The 22,709-nt window shown below is 34.3% G+C and overlaps 1 protein-coding gene across 4 annotated transcripts in view; it reads right to left on the bottom strand.

The window, feature by feature from the left end:
• CDH12 (cadherin 12) overlaps positions 1–22,709 on the bottom strand; it is a 1,005,284-nt gene that overhangs the window by 69,142 nt on the left and 913,433 nt on the right. For all 4 annotated transcript variants that reach the window (XM_027605549.2, XM_027605548.2, XM_027605550.2 and 1 more), the window contains one exon: positions 11,985–12,152. In XM_027605549.2, coding sequence (XP_027461350.1) covers positions 11,985–12,152 — 168 coding nt within the window. The remainder of the gene's footprint in view (positions 1–11,984; positions 12,153–22,709) is intronic.

Here is a 22,709-nt window from a genome sequence, read left to right as displayed (position 1 = left end):
GGTATCACTACAGTTGTCTGCTAACTGGCTTTCCTATGTCTACGCTGTCTGTCCTCCACAACTTGCACTCCATTCTGTGTGCTGCACTGCATGGACAGACAGGGTCATTCCTATCACTTTCAGGTAGAAACTCCATTTCTTCTATCATTGAGAAGACTGGTGCAAGGACATATATGAACTTTTGGAAAAATTTTTGAGTGTCAATATGAAGGAAAGAAAGAACTTATAAAGAGTTTATTCTTTAAGTAGAATAGACACATCATCATCATCATCATCATCATCATCATCATCATCATAGCAATTATTTGTATAGTCATTTATATTCCCAGGTACTTTTCTAAGCACTTTCCCCTTATTAACTAATTTTATCTTCACATTGAGAGTATGCGATAGATACTATTATTATGATTCCCAGTCAGTAATGTTTCAGGAAATGTTTAACAACCAGATCAGAGTAGGGAGGGAGAACAGATAGGGATAAGTCCAGATTTTTAGTGTTTCTCAGGTTTTAGGGTGAAAGAACAGCCAGCATGCCTGATTTCAAGCCAATGTGACATCCCTGAACAGAGCTGGGAGATGTGCACAGTTGGCTCTGAGGATCAGTACAGTCAGCTCCAGCACACCACTCTACCGGTCTACAAATGAAGAAATGAGGGTGCATACAACCAGTCACTCAAAGACAGTGAGATGAACCAATCAAGTGGCACCTCTGATCTAAAGTCCTTCATTTGGTCTGCCCATTTCACTCCACCTGGTTTCACTGCCTGAATGTCATTCAAATGGAGACAATATCAGGTTAACAAATAAGCTTTAAAAAAAAGATTTTATTTATTTATATGAAAAAGAACAAGCATGGGTGGGGGAGGGGTAGAGAGAGAGGAAGAAGCAGACTCCCCACCAAGCAGGGAGCTGGATGGATCCCAGGACCCTGGGATCATGACCTGAGCTGAAGGCAGATACTTAACTGACTGAGCCACCCAGGTCCCCCAACAAATAAACTCTTTTAAAATGCAAATAATTCAAATTATTCTCAATTTCAGCTACAATGATAAAAGTAAATCCCAATTAAGTGTCAATTGGGGTTGGATAGACTTGGGGAAAGTTTGCTTTTTTGATGCTTAGAGAGTAGAATCACTGAAGACATAGAGAAAAGAGCATTGTGGCTCTAAAATTAAAATTACTTCTGCTTCTGCACCCAAGAAAGGAAGGGACATTTATTACATCTCTTTCTGTCCTTCCACTAATACCTTCCTTATTACATAGCTCCCAGCTTTCAAGTATAAAATTTTTCAAGTGCAAATTATTATCTTTAATATTATAGTTCTGCTAATTTATAGATCCAATAAACATATCTGTATTTCCCTGCAAAACTAATTGCTCTTTATAACATGATTTTTTTCAAGAGATTGCATTGGAAATCCCAAAAAGCTAATTCCAAATGAACTATGAAACATAATCCACTTGTATTACTCAATGACTGCCAGAATCAGAAGTGTTTCTGATCCTCAAAAATATGTATTTTTAATGTATGTGATCTACATAACCACTACCACCATTACATAATAGAAAACATGATGGAGATCTTGGCAAGCGTTCATAACCTTTCAAGTCCATCAGTAACATTCCATTGTTCATTCATTTTATGGAGTACATTTAATATTCCCTTAAACCTCCATTACATATGTAAACCTTTCTTTTGTCTTTGTCCATGTAATTTCTGATCCATCTAACAAAATATGGTACGTAGATAATTTTCAGTGATTCTGGCCACTAGTTTCACAAAAATATGCAACACTGGAATTTTTATTACAAATTTTAAATAAACTTGACACCTTATAAACTAAGCTCCTGAAAAATGTCTGGAATTTAAATTCACTTGGGAATATTTATTTACACAAATGTTTCATTTCTCACAGTTTTTTTTTTTTGAAAGGTTATGAAGGTAGTCTGGAAATGTGAAATTTGATAATAGTTTCTTCCTATATAACATTTTGCTTTGTTTTAGCCACAACAATTTTTTTCAATAGCATCCAATTCCCTGACCTGCAAATATGATTTCTGAATATTCTTCATATATTCGTACATCATACATGTAGAAAACTGTTTAAATTTTCTGTCACTGCTGTACTTATATTGCTGCTTATACCTAAATTGTCTCACTGGTCTGCTACTCCTCTTCTTTTTGTGTATAAATTCTTTTTTTTCTGTGTATAAATTCTATTCCTCTTTCTCTCAACGGCAGCTTAAAGCCATTTTTGATGAAAAATGTTCTTGTCTTTGCACTTCCATTTTTTCTTCACAATTCTATACATATAATCCTTTAAATAACACATTATGTTTTTGTACCATCTAAATATTTTGGTACACATTTGCTCTTCACTAGCTCTTATTACATTAACTTATTCTCCCCACTATACACGGAGCTGCTTGAGGGAAGACAATAAAATTTTAAATTTTTTTAAACAGACAAAAAAAGATATAGCCTTTTTTGCATATACACTTCAATAAAACTAGCAATCAATGAAATATTATTCATTGAATGCTATAATTTATTGCGTCTGATATCTGTTAATAAACTAGAGTTCTTATGTACAAAATGTATTGTGCCCATGGTTATTGCTTATATTCTGTTGAACTCTCATACAGAAATACTGAAGAAGTTCAATTTCCTGCCTGACTAAATGCTAATAACAAGGCAAGTATGAAATACAGAATTCAAACCATGTGAAATATATGTTGAATTTAGGATGTTTCACACTGAGGATTACAAATGATCACCATGGTCATAAATCTGGGTATTAAAGGTTTGCAGTCATTGCATTTCAGTTTCTCCTTATAGCTTTATTCATTCTCATTCGTGAATTTTCTTATATTCAAAATTTAAATAGTAATTTCTTCTTGAATCTTACTAATTTTATCCGTACCTCAGACCTCATTAATTACTTCTATGTTTACATCTTTTAAAAATGTTTCTCTGAGGAGTGCCTGTGTGGCTCAGTCAGTTAAGTGTCTGCTAGGCTCAGGCCATGATCCCAGGGTCCTGGGATCAGAGCCCTGTACTGGGCTCCTTGTTCAGCAGGGGTCTTCTTCCTCTCCCTCTCCTTCTCCCTATGCGTGCCTGCTCTCTCTAATAAATAAATCAATCTTTAAAAAAAAATGTTTCTCACCTTCCTCCCTTCTGTAATCCTCAGTTTGTTTCCCCGAGGAGGATGGGGGGATGGGGAAACCGGGTGATGGGCGTTAAGGAGGGCACGTGTGGTGATGAGCCCTGGGTGTTATATGCAACTAATGAATCGTTGAACGCTACATCATCAAAAACTAATGATGTACAATATGTTGGCTAACCGAACATAATAACTTAAAAAAAATGTTTCTCTGACTCTGACTTCGAGTGCCCCTATATTGCAACCATTTCCTGTTCATCTCCACTCAATTTCAGCATATTATCAGATAAACCATTTTCCTACTTAAATCATGTCTTCACATGCTCTTTATCTTATTTGTCCTCTGACTGCAATAAGGCACAAAGTCTTTTCCATTCCTGCTACTGAAATCTCTCTCAGTTCTGCCTTTACTTATCTATTCCAAACAACTGCCCTCGGTTTGCTCCACATCCAGTCTCTACTTCAGTCTTCACCAGGTTATCAAAGTTATTTTTCTAACATGTTGATATCTGCTTTGCCCCTCAACTGAAAAGCACACACATACATACATATATAGGTTTGCATTTCAGGGTTGTGCAGGCTCAAACGCCTCTCCTTCCAATCTGTTAAATTATTATGCCATATCTCTTCTCAAATGCTATGTTCTTCATAAATATTTCCCAATAATTCCAGTTAGATTAATTCACCATATCCTAGTCATGCCAATAATTAGTCTGATCATGTTCCTATTTGGGAGTTTCATTGTGGTTTTATTTATACCCTGAGATATTTGTCTTATAGAGTTCATTGTTTGCTGAAAAAAGTAAAGATACCTTATTCAATTCTTATCTCTTAAAAATCAAGAACAAGGGTATATAAATATGTGTGTGTATTTATATATATGATTATATAAAAGTTGCAAGAATTTTATTTTGGCTATTAATGTGATTTTCATAGACTGTGAAAATAACAAACTTAAGCTTTTTTAAAAAACTGGGGAAATGATATTAATAATCAGAGCATATATACTTTATCTGGGGAAAAGAGTTTTAAGATAAAATATGTTTACTGTAAATTCATTTAGGAACAAGTCAGTGGATATCAGGCTAGATAAGAATCACCCGATCTTATAAAGGCAGCCTACGGTCCTCCTAATATTTTATTTTATTTTAAAGATTTTTTATTTATTTGACAGAGAGAGCACAAGCAGAGGGAGTGAGAGGGAGAAGCAGGCTCCCTGGTGAGCAAGGAGCCTGACGAGGGACTCGATCCCAGGACCCTGGGATCATGACCCGGGCCGAAGGCAGCCGCTCAACAGATTGAGCCACCCAGGCGTCCTGGTCCCCCTAATATTTTAATAGCATAAGACTAAGACTTCACATGAAAAAGAATTTCTTTTTTACTTGTCCATAAAAGAGAGTTGTAATAATTTGTTAAGTATTAAGCAACTAGAGACTTCCTAAATTAGTTTAATCCTGCAACTGTGTTTTATCCAGGCTAAAGTAAAATGAAATTAGAATATTGTATTTAAATCAAAATAGTCATTGCAAATGTCCATGGGTAAAGATAATACTATTTTGGTGATAGAATTATTTTATATTCACTTCCTAAATATTTCTATGGAGTTAGAGATTTTGAAATTGATTTTTTGTGTGTATGAAAGATATACAACCAGTCCTAAGATTTTTTTTTATGGAGGTAAATTCAACTACAAATGTAGACACGAGCTATTTCTTGAGCTACTTCTCTCTTCAATCCATGTTTGACCATACATTAATTGGAAATTCCGATAAAAGGGAAGCAAAAGACAAAGAAATGATATAAAATGTCCTATGACATACTCTAGTTGGAGAGATAGTTACAAAGGAGAAATGGGGATAAGGCTGAAAATAGAGAGGAAAGAAAATGTGGGAAGGAGGAGAGAAGAAAAAAAGTTACTGCTGATACTTCAATTGTATTATTTTACTTAATCCGCCCAGAAGTGCTGTATATTATTATTAAGATGTCTATTTAATTTACTAGCCAAACAGAGCCTCTTTTGAAAGTAAAAGGAATCACTATTTGTAATTAATTTGCGACCACAAGTGGAAACTGCAACTGTCTCAAGCAAACCACGATATGCAGTCCCCCTATTTATTATCTTAATTTGATGTTGTAAAAACATGAGACAGTGAGAGTTTATTTAGCTTATTCAGGCCCCAGTGAGTTAATGGCAAAACTGAGCTTTCCATCAGTACTTTTCCCAAAGCCTAGGATCTCTCTGTTCTACAAAAACATTAAAAACACTCACAATCTTGGAGAGAATGTCTTTTCAGTTTGATTAGCGGAGAAGTAGATTGAATGTCCCATGTTCACAGTCACGGCTCCCACTCTTACCTAACGGTTCCGGTGTAGGAAGCAATAAGCTATATTTTCATAAATGTGCATTTTAAAAATCACAGCTCTAATATGTTCCCCAATTATGTTTGGCACCATCACACATGTATCTACAAAATACCTGGCTCAGCTTTTACTATCTCTTTTTCTTTCACTTTCCTCTTCTAAATGTGTATAAATAAACAACACCTGTTCATGAGGATTAAAGAATTTAACCTGCAGTTTTAATGGGGCCTTTATATGGTACATATGCAATAAGTATTAGCTGTTGTCCTCGCTAAAATCATTACCATATTCTGTAAAGAGTAGTGCAATTGTACCACCTGGAAAAAATCTTGGAGACTGATAATGCAGTCTTAGCAGGAAAATGCAGAAAAGCAAATTAAGGACATGTGAATGGAAGATTGAATGAGTAAGAGGTATGTATGCATTGCAGCCAGAGACCTAGAGGTTTATTATTATTTAAATCTGATAAATTCTGTTGCTGGCATCTACTTACTTGCTCTGACTGACAGGAAATTGTCACAAAAGAAGTTTTTTTATTTCCTCTAATTTTTTGCAGGAAGGCTGAAAGGTGGAGGTGGGAAAACTTTCTCATTGCCTTACTTATCTGTTTAGGAACCTATGAGTTTTATTACACCATAGGCAAGGTCTCACATTTGAATCGTGGATTACATGATGCCAAAATAAGATAAAATCTTAAAACACACACACACACAAACACACACACACACACACACACACAAACCTTCACCTGTCTTCAATTAAGCCTCAACTTATATTTACAGTCAAAACTTCTGTACTAAATAATATATTATTATGGTGTTAACCTTGCGGACCAAATGGACACAAACCACCATCCCAATCTCAAATATTTCAATGAGGCTGAAGAAGTTATCCTCAACAAAGTGGTGGATTTCACTTAAGACCCATTATTCTAATCATGCTTCTTCTAGTACTTTTTCAGAGTACTTGTCAGCATTTTCTCTTTTCCATTCCGGCCCTTAAGATAACAGATTGAAGATAGTGCTAAAAGCAGAAATTTGGCCTTTGTTGCATGCCCAGAGACATGATTTAGGAACATGCTGGGGTATTACCAGTTATTTGCACTTGACCTGCAGGTAGGAAGTAGGCTAGTAGCGAGTCTCCAAGGAAGGTGGGATATGAGAGTTCTATACAATTCACATCCTGACAGTAACAGACAGAGGTTGTGAAAAAGACTGAAGTGATCCTGACCATGTTTCCACGTTCAGACACATATTGGCCTTTTTTGCACTCAAAGGTCGGGACATATTTTCTCCATGATGTTATTTAAGAATTCTGAGACTCTCTCTCTCTCTATATATATATATATATATATAAATATATGTAAATTTATATGGCTCTATAAAACTTTACATATACAACATATGTGCAAAGTCATAAACTTCCATACTGTTTACATGTACACACTCAGATTGTATATAATTTGTATAAATTATCTTAAATCATAGAACTGGTTTATCTCAGTCATCTGCATGACAATCCCCTTGGTCCCCTGGAAGAATGTAAGGGGGTACATTTTCTATGGCTGGATCTGAGTTACCTGTCAAAATTCAATTAACCTTTAGTTCTTTATTCATAAAGACTTATTATATTTTTTTCCAAGAAAATTTCAGTCTAAAAGCTTACAGTTTTCTAATTAAGGATGTTAAACAGTAAAGAGAAATAGACTTTGTGACCCCATCTGGTTATAATTGGGCTTATGTTGATTCTGATGAAAATCTTTATAAGTTACATATTGTAATAAATATTGCTTTAAGAATGAATAACTGTATTATACATTTCAAAATAATAAAAAAAGCCGATCTTAACTTGGATGCCAAAAATAATGACAGGATGAAAAAATAAAATAATACATTTTAATTAAAACACATCAATATTTTACACTAAATAAATATATAGTTATCAGAATTTATTTATTTAATGATTCAATAATTAACCTGGGCATTCTGTAGGCTTTCTATATCATGAATGTATAATAGAAAATATATAAATGCATATACATATTTTTATGCATAGATCTGTAGTCTTTGGTAGTTTGTGTAAACAAGATCAAACATTGTTCACTATGCAGTAGACATTCTGGCTGATGCATTTAATGCTTTAATTTTACTTATGTTTATGTTAACTTCAGGACAATAACAACTTTTCCTGGGGTAAAGTCTAATGTTTATGAGTGTCTTATTCATTAAATTAACAAACTATATAATATGGATACAATTATATGTCTTATATGGTAATTATTATGCAAATCATGTTTTATTGAATTTTAACCGAATCAAAATCCTTAGAGCTAGCAACAATCAATATAAACATGCTTGGTAGGTATTTTCTTAAAACAGAATTACTTTAAAATATTTTACTTATTTCTAAGAAATTTTCTTAGAACAATTATTAATGTCCTATTTTCTACATTTGAACTTATTTACCTTACAAAAAGTTATCTTACTCTCTTATATTGTAAAAGAAAAAAAGAAGCAAACCCCTGTTTATATGTCCTATAAATGAAGTCTCTTTTCATCCAATGTTGTATAAGGAGTGCTTTCTTTCATTTAAATTGTTCTTGTGTTCATTACAAAATTATTATACAGAAGAAAGAGACCAAGTGGGAGAAGCATGAATATTTTGCCTAGTGTGAATTAACCACATCACTTAATTGATTTGATCTCATAATGCATTATTTAGATCAGCTTGTTAGATGGTTTTGTCATTTAAAATTCAAGTAATGGAAAACATCAGCATTTTTCTGTAGATTATTTTAACAGATGGAGATCTTCTGCAGATAACCTTGATCATGGTAGATGGTAGTTTTATAACGATATGGAAAAGATTTTGCAAACAAAATATTTTGTCTTTATAGGACTACAGGTACAGCTCTTCTAACATGGCGGGTATTATTTCAATTTCTCTGTTTGTGGACAGTTTTCTGGGTTATCTCTAGGACAGTTTAGACCAAACACAGGCATCTAAAGCAAATTGCCTTTGGAGGGATAGGGACAAAGAGAAACCTGAAGTCACTACGTAAGATTAGGCTTGGTTCTCTCACCCAGTGGCCACATGATCTTGGACAAGTTTTTAACTTTTAAAAACTTTACTTCTATCATTAACTTTTCTTAGTAATATGCCTTGCTACTTTATTTCTAAAATTGAGAAAATCCCATACAGTCATAAAAGCAAGAGGGGAATATATATGCAAATCACTTGGCATAATACATGACACATAGCAACTTACTAGTCAATATCATTGTCACCATCATCATATCATATTGGCAGGAAGTTCTGATGTCTCAGGAACCATCTATTTTTTTTTTTAAAGATTTTATTTATTTATTTGACAGAGAGAGCGAAAGAGCACAAGCAGAGGGAGCAGCAGAAGGAGAGGAAGAAGCAGGCCCCTTTCCGAGCAGGGAGCCTGATGCGGGACTCGATCCCAGGACCCCGGGATCATGACCTGAGCCGAAGGCAGATGCTTAACCATCTGAGCCACCCAGGCACCCTCAGGAACCATCTATTTTGCAACAATAAAACAGTAAACTGCTTACACATGCATGATACGAATGCAAGTGCCATTCAATTTTTTTTTATCTCTTAACGGATTTAGAGAAGGAAATGGATGAAAATGGGTACTTAACAGTGTCACATATGTATATGTACACACACAAAGCCAAAATGAATTATGATTAGTACATTGTAAGAAATTACCTTGTGCTTTTTTAAGCAATGAGAAAATGGAACTCATCAAATTCATCTGAAGGAAGTTTTCTGTTTTTGTTTGTTTTGTTTTCAGAATAATCACTTAATAGGCATGAGCAAATACAGTTAGTTGTGCAGATTCTCTTATAAGTTATTTATGTATAGAATATGTATATATATTTTACTTTTACATTGAAAAGGCAATCATTTCAGTTTGTAATGTTATGTCACGTTTGCAGTTTAACTGCTTCACGTGAGAAATACTCTTGCAAAAAGAGCATTGACTTCTAAAGAAATGGCTTTTCTGTTTATAAATATATTCTGTCTTTTCCTCTGAAGGATGTAATTCAAAATGACAATACAGTAAAAAGGGCTTGACACAATGGCATGTGAAATTGCAAGGGGATTAATTTCTTATTCATGCAAAAATGTGAAAGCCCTCTCCTTTCTCATGATTCAAAAATCTCTCTCACCTGTTATACTTTCAGACTATAGTTCAGAAATGCATGTAATACAAGTAGAAAATAATTTGATCATGGTGAGCTGCTCAATATATTTCTTTTGCCCTCTCATTTCTCTGCTTATGAATGCTGACAATTCAACATATGTTATGTGACTTTTTTGCAGGTGTTCAAAAATTATGGTTTTAGAGTGGCAGGTAAAAGAGTAAGTTTCCATTTTAATATTATGTTAAACTAGAAGGAATTGAACTTGAGTGCAAAAAAAAAAATCTGTTACTTCAGTTTGCTGATTTCAAGCAAGTTATTTAACCTAAGACTGTTTTCTTAACAGTAAAATGCGGAAAATAACTCAGAGTGTCGTGATGAATAGGGAATAAGATAATGATAAAGTTACTGACACAGCATGGAAATGTTCCAGAAGTCCCAGGGAGCTTATCTCCCACATTCTTTCCTTGTGGTTCTCATTTAGTTACCCTCACACCTACGTATTCAACCTTGAATAATCGCAAACAAGCATATTGCTTTATCCAGATTCTCTTTTCACTAGGTAAGATCAAGAAATCATCTTCGTATCTCAACAGGAACTGAGCACATCATCTTGTCTTTCTACGTATAATCTAGCCTCTTTCTCATTTTCATTTCCCTGTACCCCAGACTCTGTCTGGATCTCTGCCCAATTTTTATCAACCACTCTATCTATACCAGCAGAAATTGTATCCTTCCACTGGCTGGGTTTTATATCCCTCATCTGAAAAGCCTCACTATCATCCTTGTGAATAAGAATATTGACACTACGTAGGAATATCTCTGCTATTTCCTATACCTTAGACTAACATATTTTATATGCTCAAAATGCAGAACAGGACCCATGTTCTCAGTGACATCTTTTATATAAAAGTAGAGTGGTCTCCCAAACTATCCTCCTCACTTGGCTATTAGAGCTTGTCATACATAAGAAGTAAAAAATAAAGAAATAAAAGGAATAAAAATAAAAATAAAAATAATCAGTACTTTTTGAGTTGGGAACATAATCTCAAACGTTAGAGAATCAAATGCACTATTTCTTTCTTCTCTTTTAATATTTACTTATCTTTTATCTGTTTCCTTTAATAGCAAAGTAGGAAGTGTTGCCATAAGACTCTCTGTTATTAATTATAGCATATTTATTCTAGTCATTTGTCACATATATTTCATTTGCTAAACTATGATGACTTCTAATTGCTCCTTATAACATTTGGCCATTTGACTTTCTGATCACTAAGTAAAATATTTCTATGAGAAAATACATGTTGATGATTTTAAGAGAAAATGATAAAGTAGTAAAATATGAAAAACCATAGAGTTAAAGGAATAAAATATCCAGTTAGTTAAATATTCTGTGTTTCATACTTTAGAAGATAAACTCAAAGTCTCCTACTGAGATTGAAAGAGGAAAATCATTTTGTTTTGGTTCTCTATACTGTTCACGCAAATGAGTATCTAGAGATTTAATCAAGTCCCTTGTGTAACCAGTGATAGAGACTTTCAGTTTCTGTATTCTAAGTCTTAGGAACACTGAACTAATCATTGAAAATGTACCAGAAATTGAACAGGTACTGATTGGTGTTAAATGTAATACTGCAAAAGAAAACTAGATGTAACACAGGTGAGAAGTATTCATTTTCAGTAAGAAGCACAGAGTTACAGAGAAAATGCAGGTGTGAACCTTTCTATTATCATAGAAACTGTAACAATTTTCACCTATTGCAAACTAAAATAAAGTAAGACTAAAGTAATGTAAATAACATCACTGTATTGTCATCTGATACTTACATGGAAGTAAATGGAAATGATTCAACACATACATTAGCTAAAGAAAAGGCAGAGAATTCTTATGCTAATTGCATGATAGAGCAAATAATATGGTGTCATATGTGTCATAAATATGAGCCTTAAGTTACAGTGGAATTTTCATATTTATATTACTGTTTCAAATAAAAAATTAGAGCAAGATTTCAACCTATTGTGAATATTTTACTTGAATAGAAATCAATAACATAAGACTCATTGTTCAATTACTGACTTGTATTGTTTTATATTAAAGTCATACTGAGCATGATTCCAATGGAAAATGAAACTCTTTTAAGTCTTTTAATTTTTATCTATTAGTGTCTGCTTCCTAAAGACCAGAAGTGTCTGAAACATTATTATAATTTCTGTAACATTCAATGAAATGTGAGAATTTTTTTTTTAAGCTGTGCTAATTTAAACTCAACAGGAAAGAACATACTTTTGGGGAATCGAGGTGGATTGTCATTGACATCCGTGAGGGTGATGTTGACAATTGTCGTTCCAGCTAACCCTCCTAGTTGTCCGCCCATATCCTTGGCTTGGATGAGGACTTGGTATTGTTCTTTGACTTCCCTGTCCATGTTTGGCAAAGCTGTTCTAATAACACCTTAAGGGAAAAAAAATAATAAAAGATAAATATTACAAACATTGTGCTTTCTGAGATCAGATAGTCTGGAATAAGAAAAGATTCTATCTAGATTCACTAGCAAAAACATGCTAACAAAATTATGCATCTTTTAAAAAGCGAAACACTCAAATTGTCCAATGGTTAGGATAAAATTAAACGTATTATGGGAACAGCCATACAATGAAAAATGCTGTGTAGCATTGTGGAATATGGTCAAAAAACAATGTGTCAGCTCTAAAAGACGTTCATCATTCATTAAGGCAACCAAGTCAGACATGACTTATACAGAATGTTTCTATCTTCAAAAGGCAATGAAACTGTTAAACAACATAGATTAAATATACATTAAAAAGTTAAGTGGTTACACTTAGTGTGAGGTTTCTAAAGAATGCTATTTTCTTCTCCATTCTTATTTTTATTTTCTAAAATGCATTTGTTACTTAACTTTTTAAACACACAAAATATCTCCTCCATGCATTTTATGTCATCTCTCAGGATGCCTCTTAATTATTTTAGGCACAGATTTTTCACTTAGATCTCATTAAGCTTTGCCACTGCAGAGACCTTGTCTCTCTTGTCACCAAGTTACTCCAGCATCTAGGTCAGTGTCTGCCATTTATTTATTTATTTATCTATTTATTTATTTATTTATTTATATAAGATTTTATTTATTTGACAGAGAGAGACACAGCGGTAGAGGGAACACAAGCAGGGGGAGTGGGAGAGGGAGAAGCAGGCTCCCCACTGAGCAGAGATCCCAATGCTGGGCTTGATCCCAGGACCCTGAGATCATGACCTGAGCCAAAGGCAGACACTTAAGTACTGAGCCACCCAGGCGCCCCAGTGTCTGCCATTTAGAAGGAACTCAATAAGAATGTGTTGACCAACTGACTAGTTGAATGACTGACTTAATGAATGAATGAATGAATGAGTATATAAATAATTAAATTTACAATCATGAATCATGCAGTATATATGCATATTGAAATATCCTACTCATTTTCTGCTCTTGTGCCCAAGTATAGAACTAATTTATATTTATTCATAGTGAAATAACTAAGACCTTCTGGATTTGTTGCAAATAAAATAATGAATAAATTTTATACCAAATTCCAACCTATAGCCTATGGTTTTAGCGAGAAATTGCAGAGCATTTGTCTTAAACCTATATATATTTGATAGTCCTCTTTCTTAAATAAAGTAGCATATATGAATAACAAATATAATATTGAGAACCAACACAAAGTATAACATCCAAATCATAAACTGAATATACATCTGCATTTTATCTGTACTTTCCACTATTGACTTACCAAATGGTGTTCTGTTGCTAATTTAGATTTAACTACAATCTAGGATTTCTTCTGACCCTCGGCAGGAAATGGTTGCAAAAAAAACAAGCTCCACTTTTTTGCTACTGCTGTTTATTCATGCATTGGTACTGACACTCTATTATTTCACTCTGTTTTTCTCTCTTCAGCTGAGATCCTTGATGTTTCATTTCCAAGACTCTTAACTAAGATTCTTCATCTCTGCCATCTCTGTAACTTGGTCCCACGGCTTAAGTTACATGACTTCTGCCTGCCTTAGAATGTTCATATTTTCTAGAGGAATGCCTGGGTTTAATTCATATGCATTCTCTATTGTCCTGTTGCTGACCAGATCTATCTTTACTTAGTTCATTTCCAATACAAAAATTATATGCATGTATCTATTTATACTTATAATTCTATGCATTTATATATAATTTTTACTTTACTCATTTCACTTCAAATATGAAAATGTATAAATATAATTTTTATACTTAATATTATATATATTGTATATACATACATTAAGATGCTATGAAAAAGAGAACACATAGGCATTATCACACTTATTTAAGACTAGTTTTTGTTGTTGCTGTTTTTTTTATGGTAAGTTGTTACAGTTATCATCATGACATCACCTGTGTCTGATAGGTGACCTATCTGCTGCTTCTAGCCCTCCTTTAGTGTAATGCAGCTTGACTGGAAGTCATCTGTTAGAATTTAGAGAGAGGAAAGGGTTGCATATGTAGTTCCAAAGAAAACCACTGATGACCATGATGTGCTTCCCCTCCCCCACCACCATTTCTATTCAAGAGCCACTACCTCAGACAAATAAAATATGATATTTGCAGATTTTTTTTTTTCAAAGCAGAATCTGGGAAATCAGGCAGACTACAAAATTCAAATGTGAGAAGAGAATCTTAAAACACTGTAATCTATTGAATAAGCCTGGTAAAAAATAGTGTCCTTTCCAAGAAATTACTCTTCTTATGGACCACCACTGTTTACCAATTGCCTAATATTTAAAGCCAAACAAACAAAAATAGATTGCATGATCTTGAGCAAGGAGGAACCTTGCCAAGAACTGAGTTTAAATGCTCCTAGAATAGAATGTAACCAGCAAAAGGAAATGCTACATTCTGTTATTTCGGGTCTTAGGTTTAAGTTCATGTGTTCATATCTATTTCTTAGTATTTGTATATAAAGATACAGCAATAGCCTTGCATGATAATAGCTGAAGCCTAAGAAATTCATTTTGCTGAACAGTCCAAATACTCCACAGTAATAATACCACAAAATTTAATTAATTAGGTATAATTCTGAAGTAAATCCTATTTAATAGAAAAAAAAAAGCGGTAGGCATGCATACATTGAATCCTTGTATGATTTGAATGTCTTGTACCTGGTGAACCTTCCAGCATACATAACTGAGATACTAGAGTAAATAAAAGAAAGAGAAAAATAGTGGAATTTTATTTCTGCCAATATGAATGAAAATATGTGGTCGAGAGAGTTATAAACTTAAAATAATACATCAAAAGACACTAGTCTGCCGAGGGATAAATTCTCTCTCTGCGATGACCCTTATGTTGTATGCAAGCCCCTTAGTCTTGGTGGATCTCAGCTTATTTTGAAAAATGAGTTAAATACTCTGATAACATTTTGAGATGAAAATAATGCAATACTCTATATGAAAAATCATAAAATGTTACATGTGTTAATCCAGCATATGGTTTTACACGAGCTATTTCTTGAGTTGAGGATTGAATTGCAGGACTGAGACATAGGACACTAGATTCAGTCAGCATTTGTCCTAAAATATGTTTCATTCAGGCACTGTTATTAAGTTTGATAGTATAATGGCGAACTCTCTTCCATTTGCCACTTTATACACTAGATCCACTTTATTCACTTTTCTAGACTTTGCTCTCTGGTTGTCAGTTGTAATAGGCCAACTGGCAAGAGATTGAATGGTATAAGGAGAAGGAGGTTGGGATTTTCTTTGCATGGATACCCCTACATCCCACACTGTCTCCTGCTCTGGCCCCTTACCACACTGCATGGGTCTCCAGGCCCCTCTCATTCCTTCAGCCTTAGTGTAGTGACCAGAGCCACCTGTTATGTTTTCTCCAGATTCTTCCACATCCTGTAGGGTTTCCCTTCAGTCTGCTTGCAATTTAAAATGCAATCTTTTTATTAAACTAATCTCAAATTACCCAACTCGGTGTCCTCTGCTTCCATCTGGATGATAATTGATACAGTCTCTGTACAAGGTTCCTTCATGGAATGTACATTTAATGGGCATGTGTTTATTGGAGTGTCGAGGAAACCATAAAGAAGCACTTACATAATTAAGCTAATTTCAGATGGTGATTAGCGTTATGAGGGAAATGAAACCAAGTGTCGTTGACAGTGGTGTCAGAAAAGTCGTCTCTGAGAAAAGGCTTTAGAGTTGCAGTCTTAGAGAAGTGGAGGCGACAGACCTGGAAAAACCGAAGAAGGAACATCCCAGGGAGGGAAGCAGGAAAGTACTTGGTAAGAGCAGGAATGGTCCCTTCAAAGCATACCAGAAGAGTGCAGGTGGCTGCAGCATGCTGCTATGGGGAAGGATGGTTCCATTAAGACCAGAGAGGGGAAAATAAGAAGTGACACAGTGATTTCAAAGACAAGTAAACCCTCTGGGAGACATCTTGAAAATCAACAAGTGGGATCCAACTGAAGTTGGATTTCTGCACAACAAAAGAAACAATCAACAAAATGAGAAGACAATCTATGGGATGAGAGAAAATATTTGCTAACCACATATCTGATAGGGGGTTAATATCCAGAATAGAAAAGAATTCATACAACTCAGTAACAAAAAAAAAAAAAAAGTGAACAATCTGATTGGAAATGGGCAGAGGAACTGAACAGATTTTTTTTTCCAAAAAATGTTATACAAATGGCCAACAAGTACAGGAAAAGGTGCTCAAGATCAATAATCATCAGAGAAATGAAAATCAAAGGATCATCGCCTCACAATTGTTAGAATGGTTGTCATTAAAAAGACAAGAGATAACAAGTGTTGGCAGATGTGGAGGAAAGGGAACACTTGGGCACTGTTGGAGGGGAGATAAATTAGTGCAGCCACCATGGACAATTCTGTAAAGGTTCCTCAAAAAATTAAAAATGAAATTACCATATTTTCCAATGATCTCACTTTTCTGTATATATCCAGGGGAAATGAAAACTGGATCTCAAAAGAGATATCTGCACTTCATGGTCATTATAGCTTTATTCATAAAAAGCCAAGATACTGAAACGACTTAAATGTTCATCGACAGATGATTAGATAAAGAAAATATCACACACACACACACACACACACACACACACACACACACACACACACACACAAACACACAGAAGAATATTATTTAGTCAGGAGAGTGAAAGAAATCCAGCCATTTGCAACAGTGTGAATGGACCTTGAGGGCATTATGCTAAGTGAAATAAGAGAGAGAAAAAGAAATATTCTATGATATTATTTATATGTAGAATCTAAAACAGCTGAACTCCATGAAACAGAGTAAAATGGTGGCTACCAGGAGCTGTGGAGTGAGGGAAATGGAGATGTTGGTCAAAGGCACAAACTTCGAGTTATGAGGTGGATACCTTCTGGGGATCCTCTGTACAGCATGGCGATTATAGTTAATATTGCTATATTCTATACTTGAAATTTGCTAAGAGAATAGCTCTTAAAAGTTCTTATTGGGAATTATGTGATGTGATGGAGGTGTTGGCTAACACTGCAGTGGTAATCATTTTGCAATATTTAAGTGTATCAAATCAACACATTGAGTATCTTAAACTTACACAATGTTGTATGTCAATTATTTCCCAATAAAGCTGGAAAAATGCTAATTATTATTTTGAGACTATTAAGAGAGAAAGAGAAAGAGAAACAATGGATGAATGGCTTTATTCTCTGCTCACTGAGGATTAGAGTCCAAAGAAATCCTGGGTCATTAGTTTGTTCTTAAAAGAGAAGTCATAGTGGGGAGGTGAGAGCATGAACATATAACACTCCCCTCTACTCTGAAATCCAAGTCACTCAGAATGAAAACTTCACATTATCTCCACCTTCTCACTTAACTCTGATCTTATCTTTCACCACCCCCTTTTTCGGTCACCAAAGCTTTGCACAATCTCTTCCCTCTGTGGGGAATGTTCTTCTCATGGTTTACTCATGAAGAGCTCCTCTACTTCCTTCATATGTTTTCTCCAAGCCCTTTTCAAAGGACTTTCTTGACATTCTTTCTAAAATTCTATACTGATTTAGTTTCCTATTGCTTCTGTAACGAATTGCCGCAGACTAAGGGGCCTAAAAACAACACAAACTTATTATCCCACAATTAGGGAGGCCAGAAGTCCAACATGGGTCCTGAGGGCCAAAATCAAAGTTGTGGCTAGAAGCATTCTTTTCTGCAGTTTTTTATCTTCCAAAAGATGTCTTTCTTCTCTGTCTCCTGGCTTTCTTTCTCCACTTCTAAGGTAGGAGCATAGCATCTTCGAATCTTTCTTGGACTCTTAGCCAATATATCATAATGCTCAAGTCTTTTAGGAACTGCTACTAGATGGTAGAATAAAAAAAAATAATTATAGCTAAAGATGGGAACCTTGAATTTAGCACTGACAATGTAAAGTTGCTTTTTCTTTCAATTCCACAGCTCAATTATATTTAAAAACACTTGTACAGGGGCGCCTGGGTGGCTCAGTTGGTTAAGCGACTGCCTTCAGCTCAGGTCATGATCCTGGAGTCCCGGGATCGAGTCGCGCATCAGGCTCCCTGCTCAGCAGGGAGCCTACTTCTCCCTCTGACCCTACCCTCTCTCATGTACTCTCTCTCTCTCTCTCATTCTCTCTCTCAAATAAATAAATAAAATCTTTAAAAAAAAAAAAACACTTGTACAAGACCTACTTTTACAGCAATTTATATGAAAAGTTTCTTTTCATTACAGTCTTAAATTAGCCTAAAATGTGAAATGGAGTTTTTAAAAGCTAGTGCACTCTTTAAAAATATTAACAAAAATGTATCTATTACACAGATGAAATGTATAACTTTAAAAATTTTGTTGCTAATGATCCAAAAATGTATTTTGTGGACAAGAAGAGCTATCAGGTTATCTTCAGTAGGGAGAAAATTTAGAGACCCTCTTCCCACCTATAGCACACCTTAACTATATTATTCATTTGGAATGAGAAAATAAAACATATTTCCTTAGAGATATTGCCTTTTGACAAACATTCCTAACATCTCTACCCAAGACAATATAGGAAGCTTATTTATAAGGAATATAAATTGATGCATTCTATGGAATAAACTTGGAAATAATCATTCTCTTTAAAATTGGTTGATGTGGCAATTATTTGGCTTAACTAGAAATTATTTACTGTGAATTAAAATTCACATACTTTCATATATATATATATATATATATATATACTTCAAATGATTATTAAATATTTTAAAAAACTCAAACGTGATAAATCTATAAAACATTTTTTAAAGATTTATTTATTTGAGAGAGAAACAGTATGCACCAGAGAGGGGGGATGGGTGGAAGTAGAGAGAATCTCAAGCAGACTCCCCACGGAGCACAGGACCCTGAAATCATGACCTGAGCTGAAATCAAGAGTCAGACGTTTAAGCAACTAATCTACCCAAAGCACCCCAAATCTATGACATCAAATAACATTTATACTCATTATACTTATCATTTATAAAACATTAAAATGTTTGTCATATTAGCATTTTATGTATTTTGTCCTATAAAATTCAACTGTAATCTTCTGAGGACCTGATGGCCTCCCTCCAGTACATGGGGATCCATCTGAGGATCTATTGATTCATCTTGGTATCCTAATAGCAAAACACCTGTGAGGCCATTATGTATGTAAAATACATAATGATGCTTTCTCATTAATATCACATAAACATGCATCACATGAATAAACAGTCAGATCCAGCACCACTTGCTCATCCCTCATCATCTGCTTTAACACTTCCACTAATGGGAAACTCACAATCTCGTGAGGCACTCCTCTTATTTAGGGGCAAGTACTGACATCTTCTTTTAAGTATGTAAAACCAAAATTTTTCCTGTAACTCATACCAGTTATTATAGCCCTTTTCCTCTCAAGCAGCACAGAACAGAGCCATTTTCTCTGTGATATAAGAGCTCTACAACTTCCAAAAGTCCTGTATCACATGCCCCTGGAGTATTTTCCCTTTAAGGCCAAACATTCTCAGTTCTACCTGCTGATATGTGCATTCCATGATTTCTAAAATAAGGCAAGCAAAGTTCACACAGAGTTCTCAGGAAGTGAGACGATGCAGAATAAAAGGGAATGACTCACGGGAGCACATTTTTAGCCATGCAGTTTTACTACACATACACAAAATATTACAAAATAGGTAATATGTGATATAATAGCTTAATAATTGTCTATTTCCTTGACCTTTCTTCCTGCCTTATATTTATCAGCATCTATTGCTTTCTTTGCTCTCGCTGTGCCCATAATCAGACCTTGTCTAAATGCAAAATGTATTAAAGGCATGACAACTTTGTGTAGGTAAACACTCTTATTCTGACCTTGAAAAAGAAGGTACTCTTTCTTTCACCAGCACCTCCACACTAAGGTGTCTGAAATCTCTCAGACTTTACTCTGAATTAATATCAGAAGCATTTTAAGCCATGAAACATTGTAAATATTTATACAGTAGCATCAAAATCAGCTCAAAATATATTCTAACCCATGCTTTAATTATACTCTGGGGCTTTAAAACATCAACACATTGTTAAAGACCCGAAAGGATAAATGTTATTCAGAATAGGAGAGGAGGTTTCACTTAAGACACAGACCTGGAGATTATAATTCCTGAATAAAAGGTGATAGTCAGACCTAAAGAGTAAAAGTCTTGAGAAATTGTCAGTTCTCTCAGCAACATTTGTCAGATTTCCCTAAACAGAAGCTATGACAGAATCACAGAGCATGAAATAGCAGAATGGTGAATAAAAGGGAAAAAAATGTAGCTTGTGCATTCAACTCGAGCCTCACTCAATTGTTTTCATAGGGATTCTATAAAAGGCATATATAAATACATAAAATAAAAACTTATAAATACACATTATTTTTGACAATGCACATAAATAAAAATATATCAGCAAAAAAGTTCTAGAGATGAATGGCAGTAGCCACTGAATAAAAAGGTGAATTTTTGGGGGCGCCTGGGTTGCTCAGTTGGTTGGGCAGCTGCCTTCAGCTCGGGTCATGATCCTGGAGTCCTGGGATCGAGTCCCGCATCGGGCTTCCCGCTCAGCGGGGTGTCTGCTTCTCCCTCTGACCTCTTTCCTCTCGTGTTCTCTATCTCTCATTCTCTCTCTCTCAAATAAATAAATAAAATCTTTTTTAAAAAATGTGAATTTTTTTTCACATTTTTTCACACAAGCAGGGTGAGCTGCAGTCAGAGGGACAGGCAGGCTCCATGCTGAGCAGAGCCTGACATGGGGCTCGATCCCAGGACTCTGGGATCATGACCTGAGCCAAAGGCAGATGCTTAACCGACTGAAACACCCAGGTGCCCCATCAGTGTGAATGTTCTCAATGCCACTCAACTGTACACTTAAAATGGTTAATATGGTAAATTTTATGTTATGTATATTTTATCACAACAAAAACATTTAAAGTTTATAGGCTTAAAAAAATGTTGAGGTAAAGTACATAATGATGCTTTCTCAATTAAGGGTCAGATCATTTGGATAAATGTAACATATCATCACCACATGATACACAAAATAGCAATAATTAGTTACCCACTCAGACTAGTTTTTGAAATTATTTAGGGAACAATTTAAATATTTTAAGAGAATTTTAAATATAAATTAAAACATGAGGTTGATCATTTGTAGTAATATTTGTTTTCCTAAATAATTCTATTATCAATCCTATAGAGATGTTTAGCATCCTGATTTCATGCACTGGATAAAGTATTATAATGCCTATGCTTAACGTTTTATAGATTATGGATGTTTTTCTAATGCATAAAAGCATTAAGTATAAAAATACATAATATGCTAATATGACAAACATTTTAATGTTTTATAAATAATAAGTATAATGAGTATAAATGTTATTTGATGTCATAGATTTGGGGCACTTTGGATGGATGAGTTGCTTAAACGTCTGACTCTTGATTTCAGCTCAGGTCATGATTTCAGGGTCCTGTGCTCAGTGGGGAGTCTGCTTGAGATTCTCTCTACCTCCACCCATTCCCCCTCTCTGGTGCATACTGTTTCTCTCTCAAATAAATAAATCTTTAAAAAATGTTTTATAGATTTATCACGTTTGAGTTTTTTAAAATATTTAATAATCATTTGAAGTATATGTATATATGAAAGTATGTGAACTTTAATTCACAGTAAATAATTTCTAGTTAAGCCAAATAATTGCCAAATTAGCCAATTTTAAAGAGAATGATTATTTCCAAGCTTATTCCATAGAATGCATCAATTTATATTCCTTATAAATAAGCTTCCTATATTGTCTTGGGTAGAGATTTTAGGAATGTTTGTCAAAAGGCAATATCACTAAGGAAATATGTTTTATTTTCTCATTCCAAATGAATAATAAATGGTTATGTTTATCTCTTCATAAATATTTAGGCACCAGGAGTTCTGATGAGACTCTTCCTTTAAAAATTATTTTAAAGTGTATTCTACACTCCAGTGTGGAAAATTTTAGATAATATTAGTTTTTCATGCATTTTATTTAATAACAGCAAAAAGAATCATAAAAGGAAGCTATATGGCTGGAACAAAGGTAGACTATTTCTGAGAAATTGCAATTATCCTTGATTTTTGATTGACTCTTATGTACCACAAAGTGATAAATTTGACAAAAAGTCTTCTTAATGGTTTCTGTGCATGAAGAACTAGTTATCATTTTATTAATGAAGTGCCTCATCATCCACTCGTTTCCTGTCTAGTGGTCTGAGGCATTGTTAGTATCAAGACTTCTGTCTCCAGTGAAAATCAATGCTTCAAAAAATCTATTTCATTGTTTATGCCAGAATTGTTTCACATTTAGTTCTAAATAATAAGCATTACATAAAATATAAATACATAGTTATTAAAGGCATATTATGAATATACACACTCTCCTGTAAGATAATACTTTCTAAAGG

The sequence above is a fragment of the Zalophus californianus genome, chromosome 5, assembly GCF_009762305.2.
Source record: "Zalophus californianus isolate mZalCal1 chromosome 5, mZalCal1.pri.v2, whole genome shotgun sequence".
Classification (NCBI taxonomy): Eukaryota; Metazoa; Chordata; class Mammalia; order Carnivora; family Otariidae; genus Zalophus; species Zalophus californianus.
This window is presented reverse-complemented; position numbering and strand designations above follow the sequence as displayed.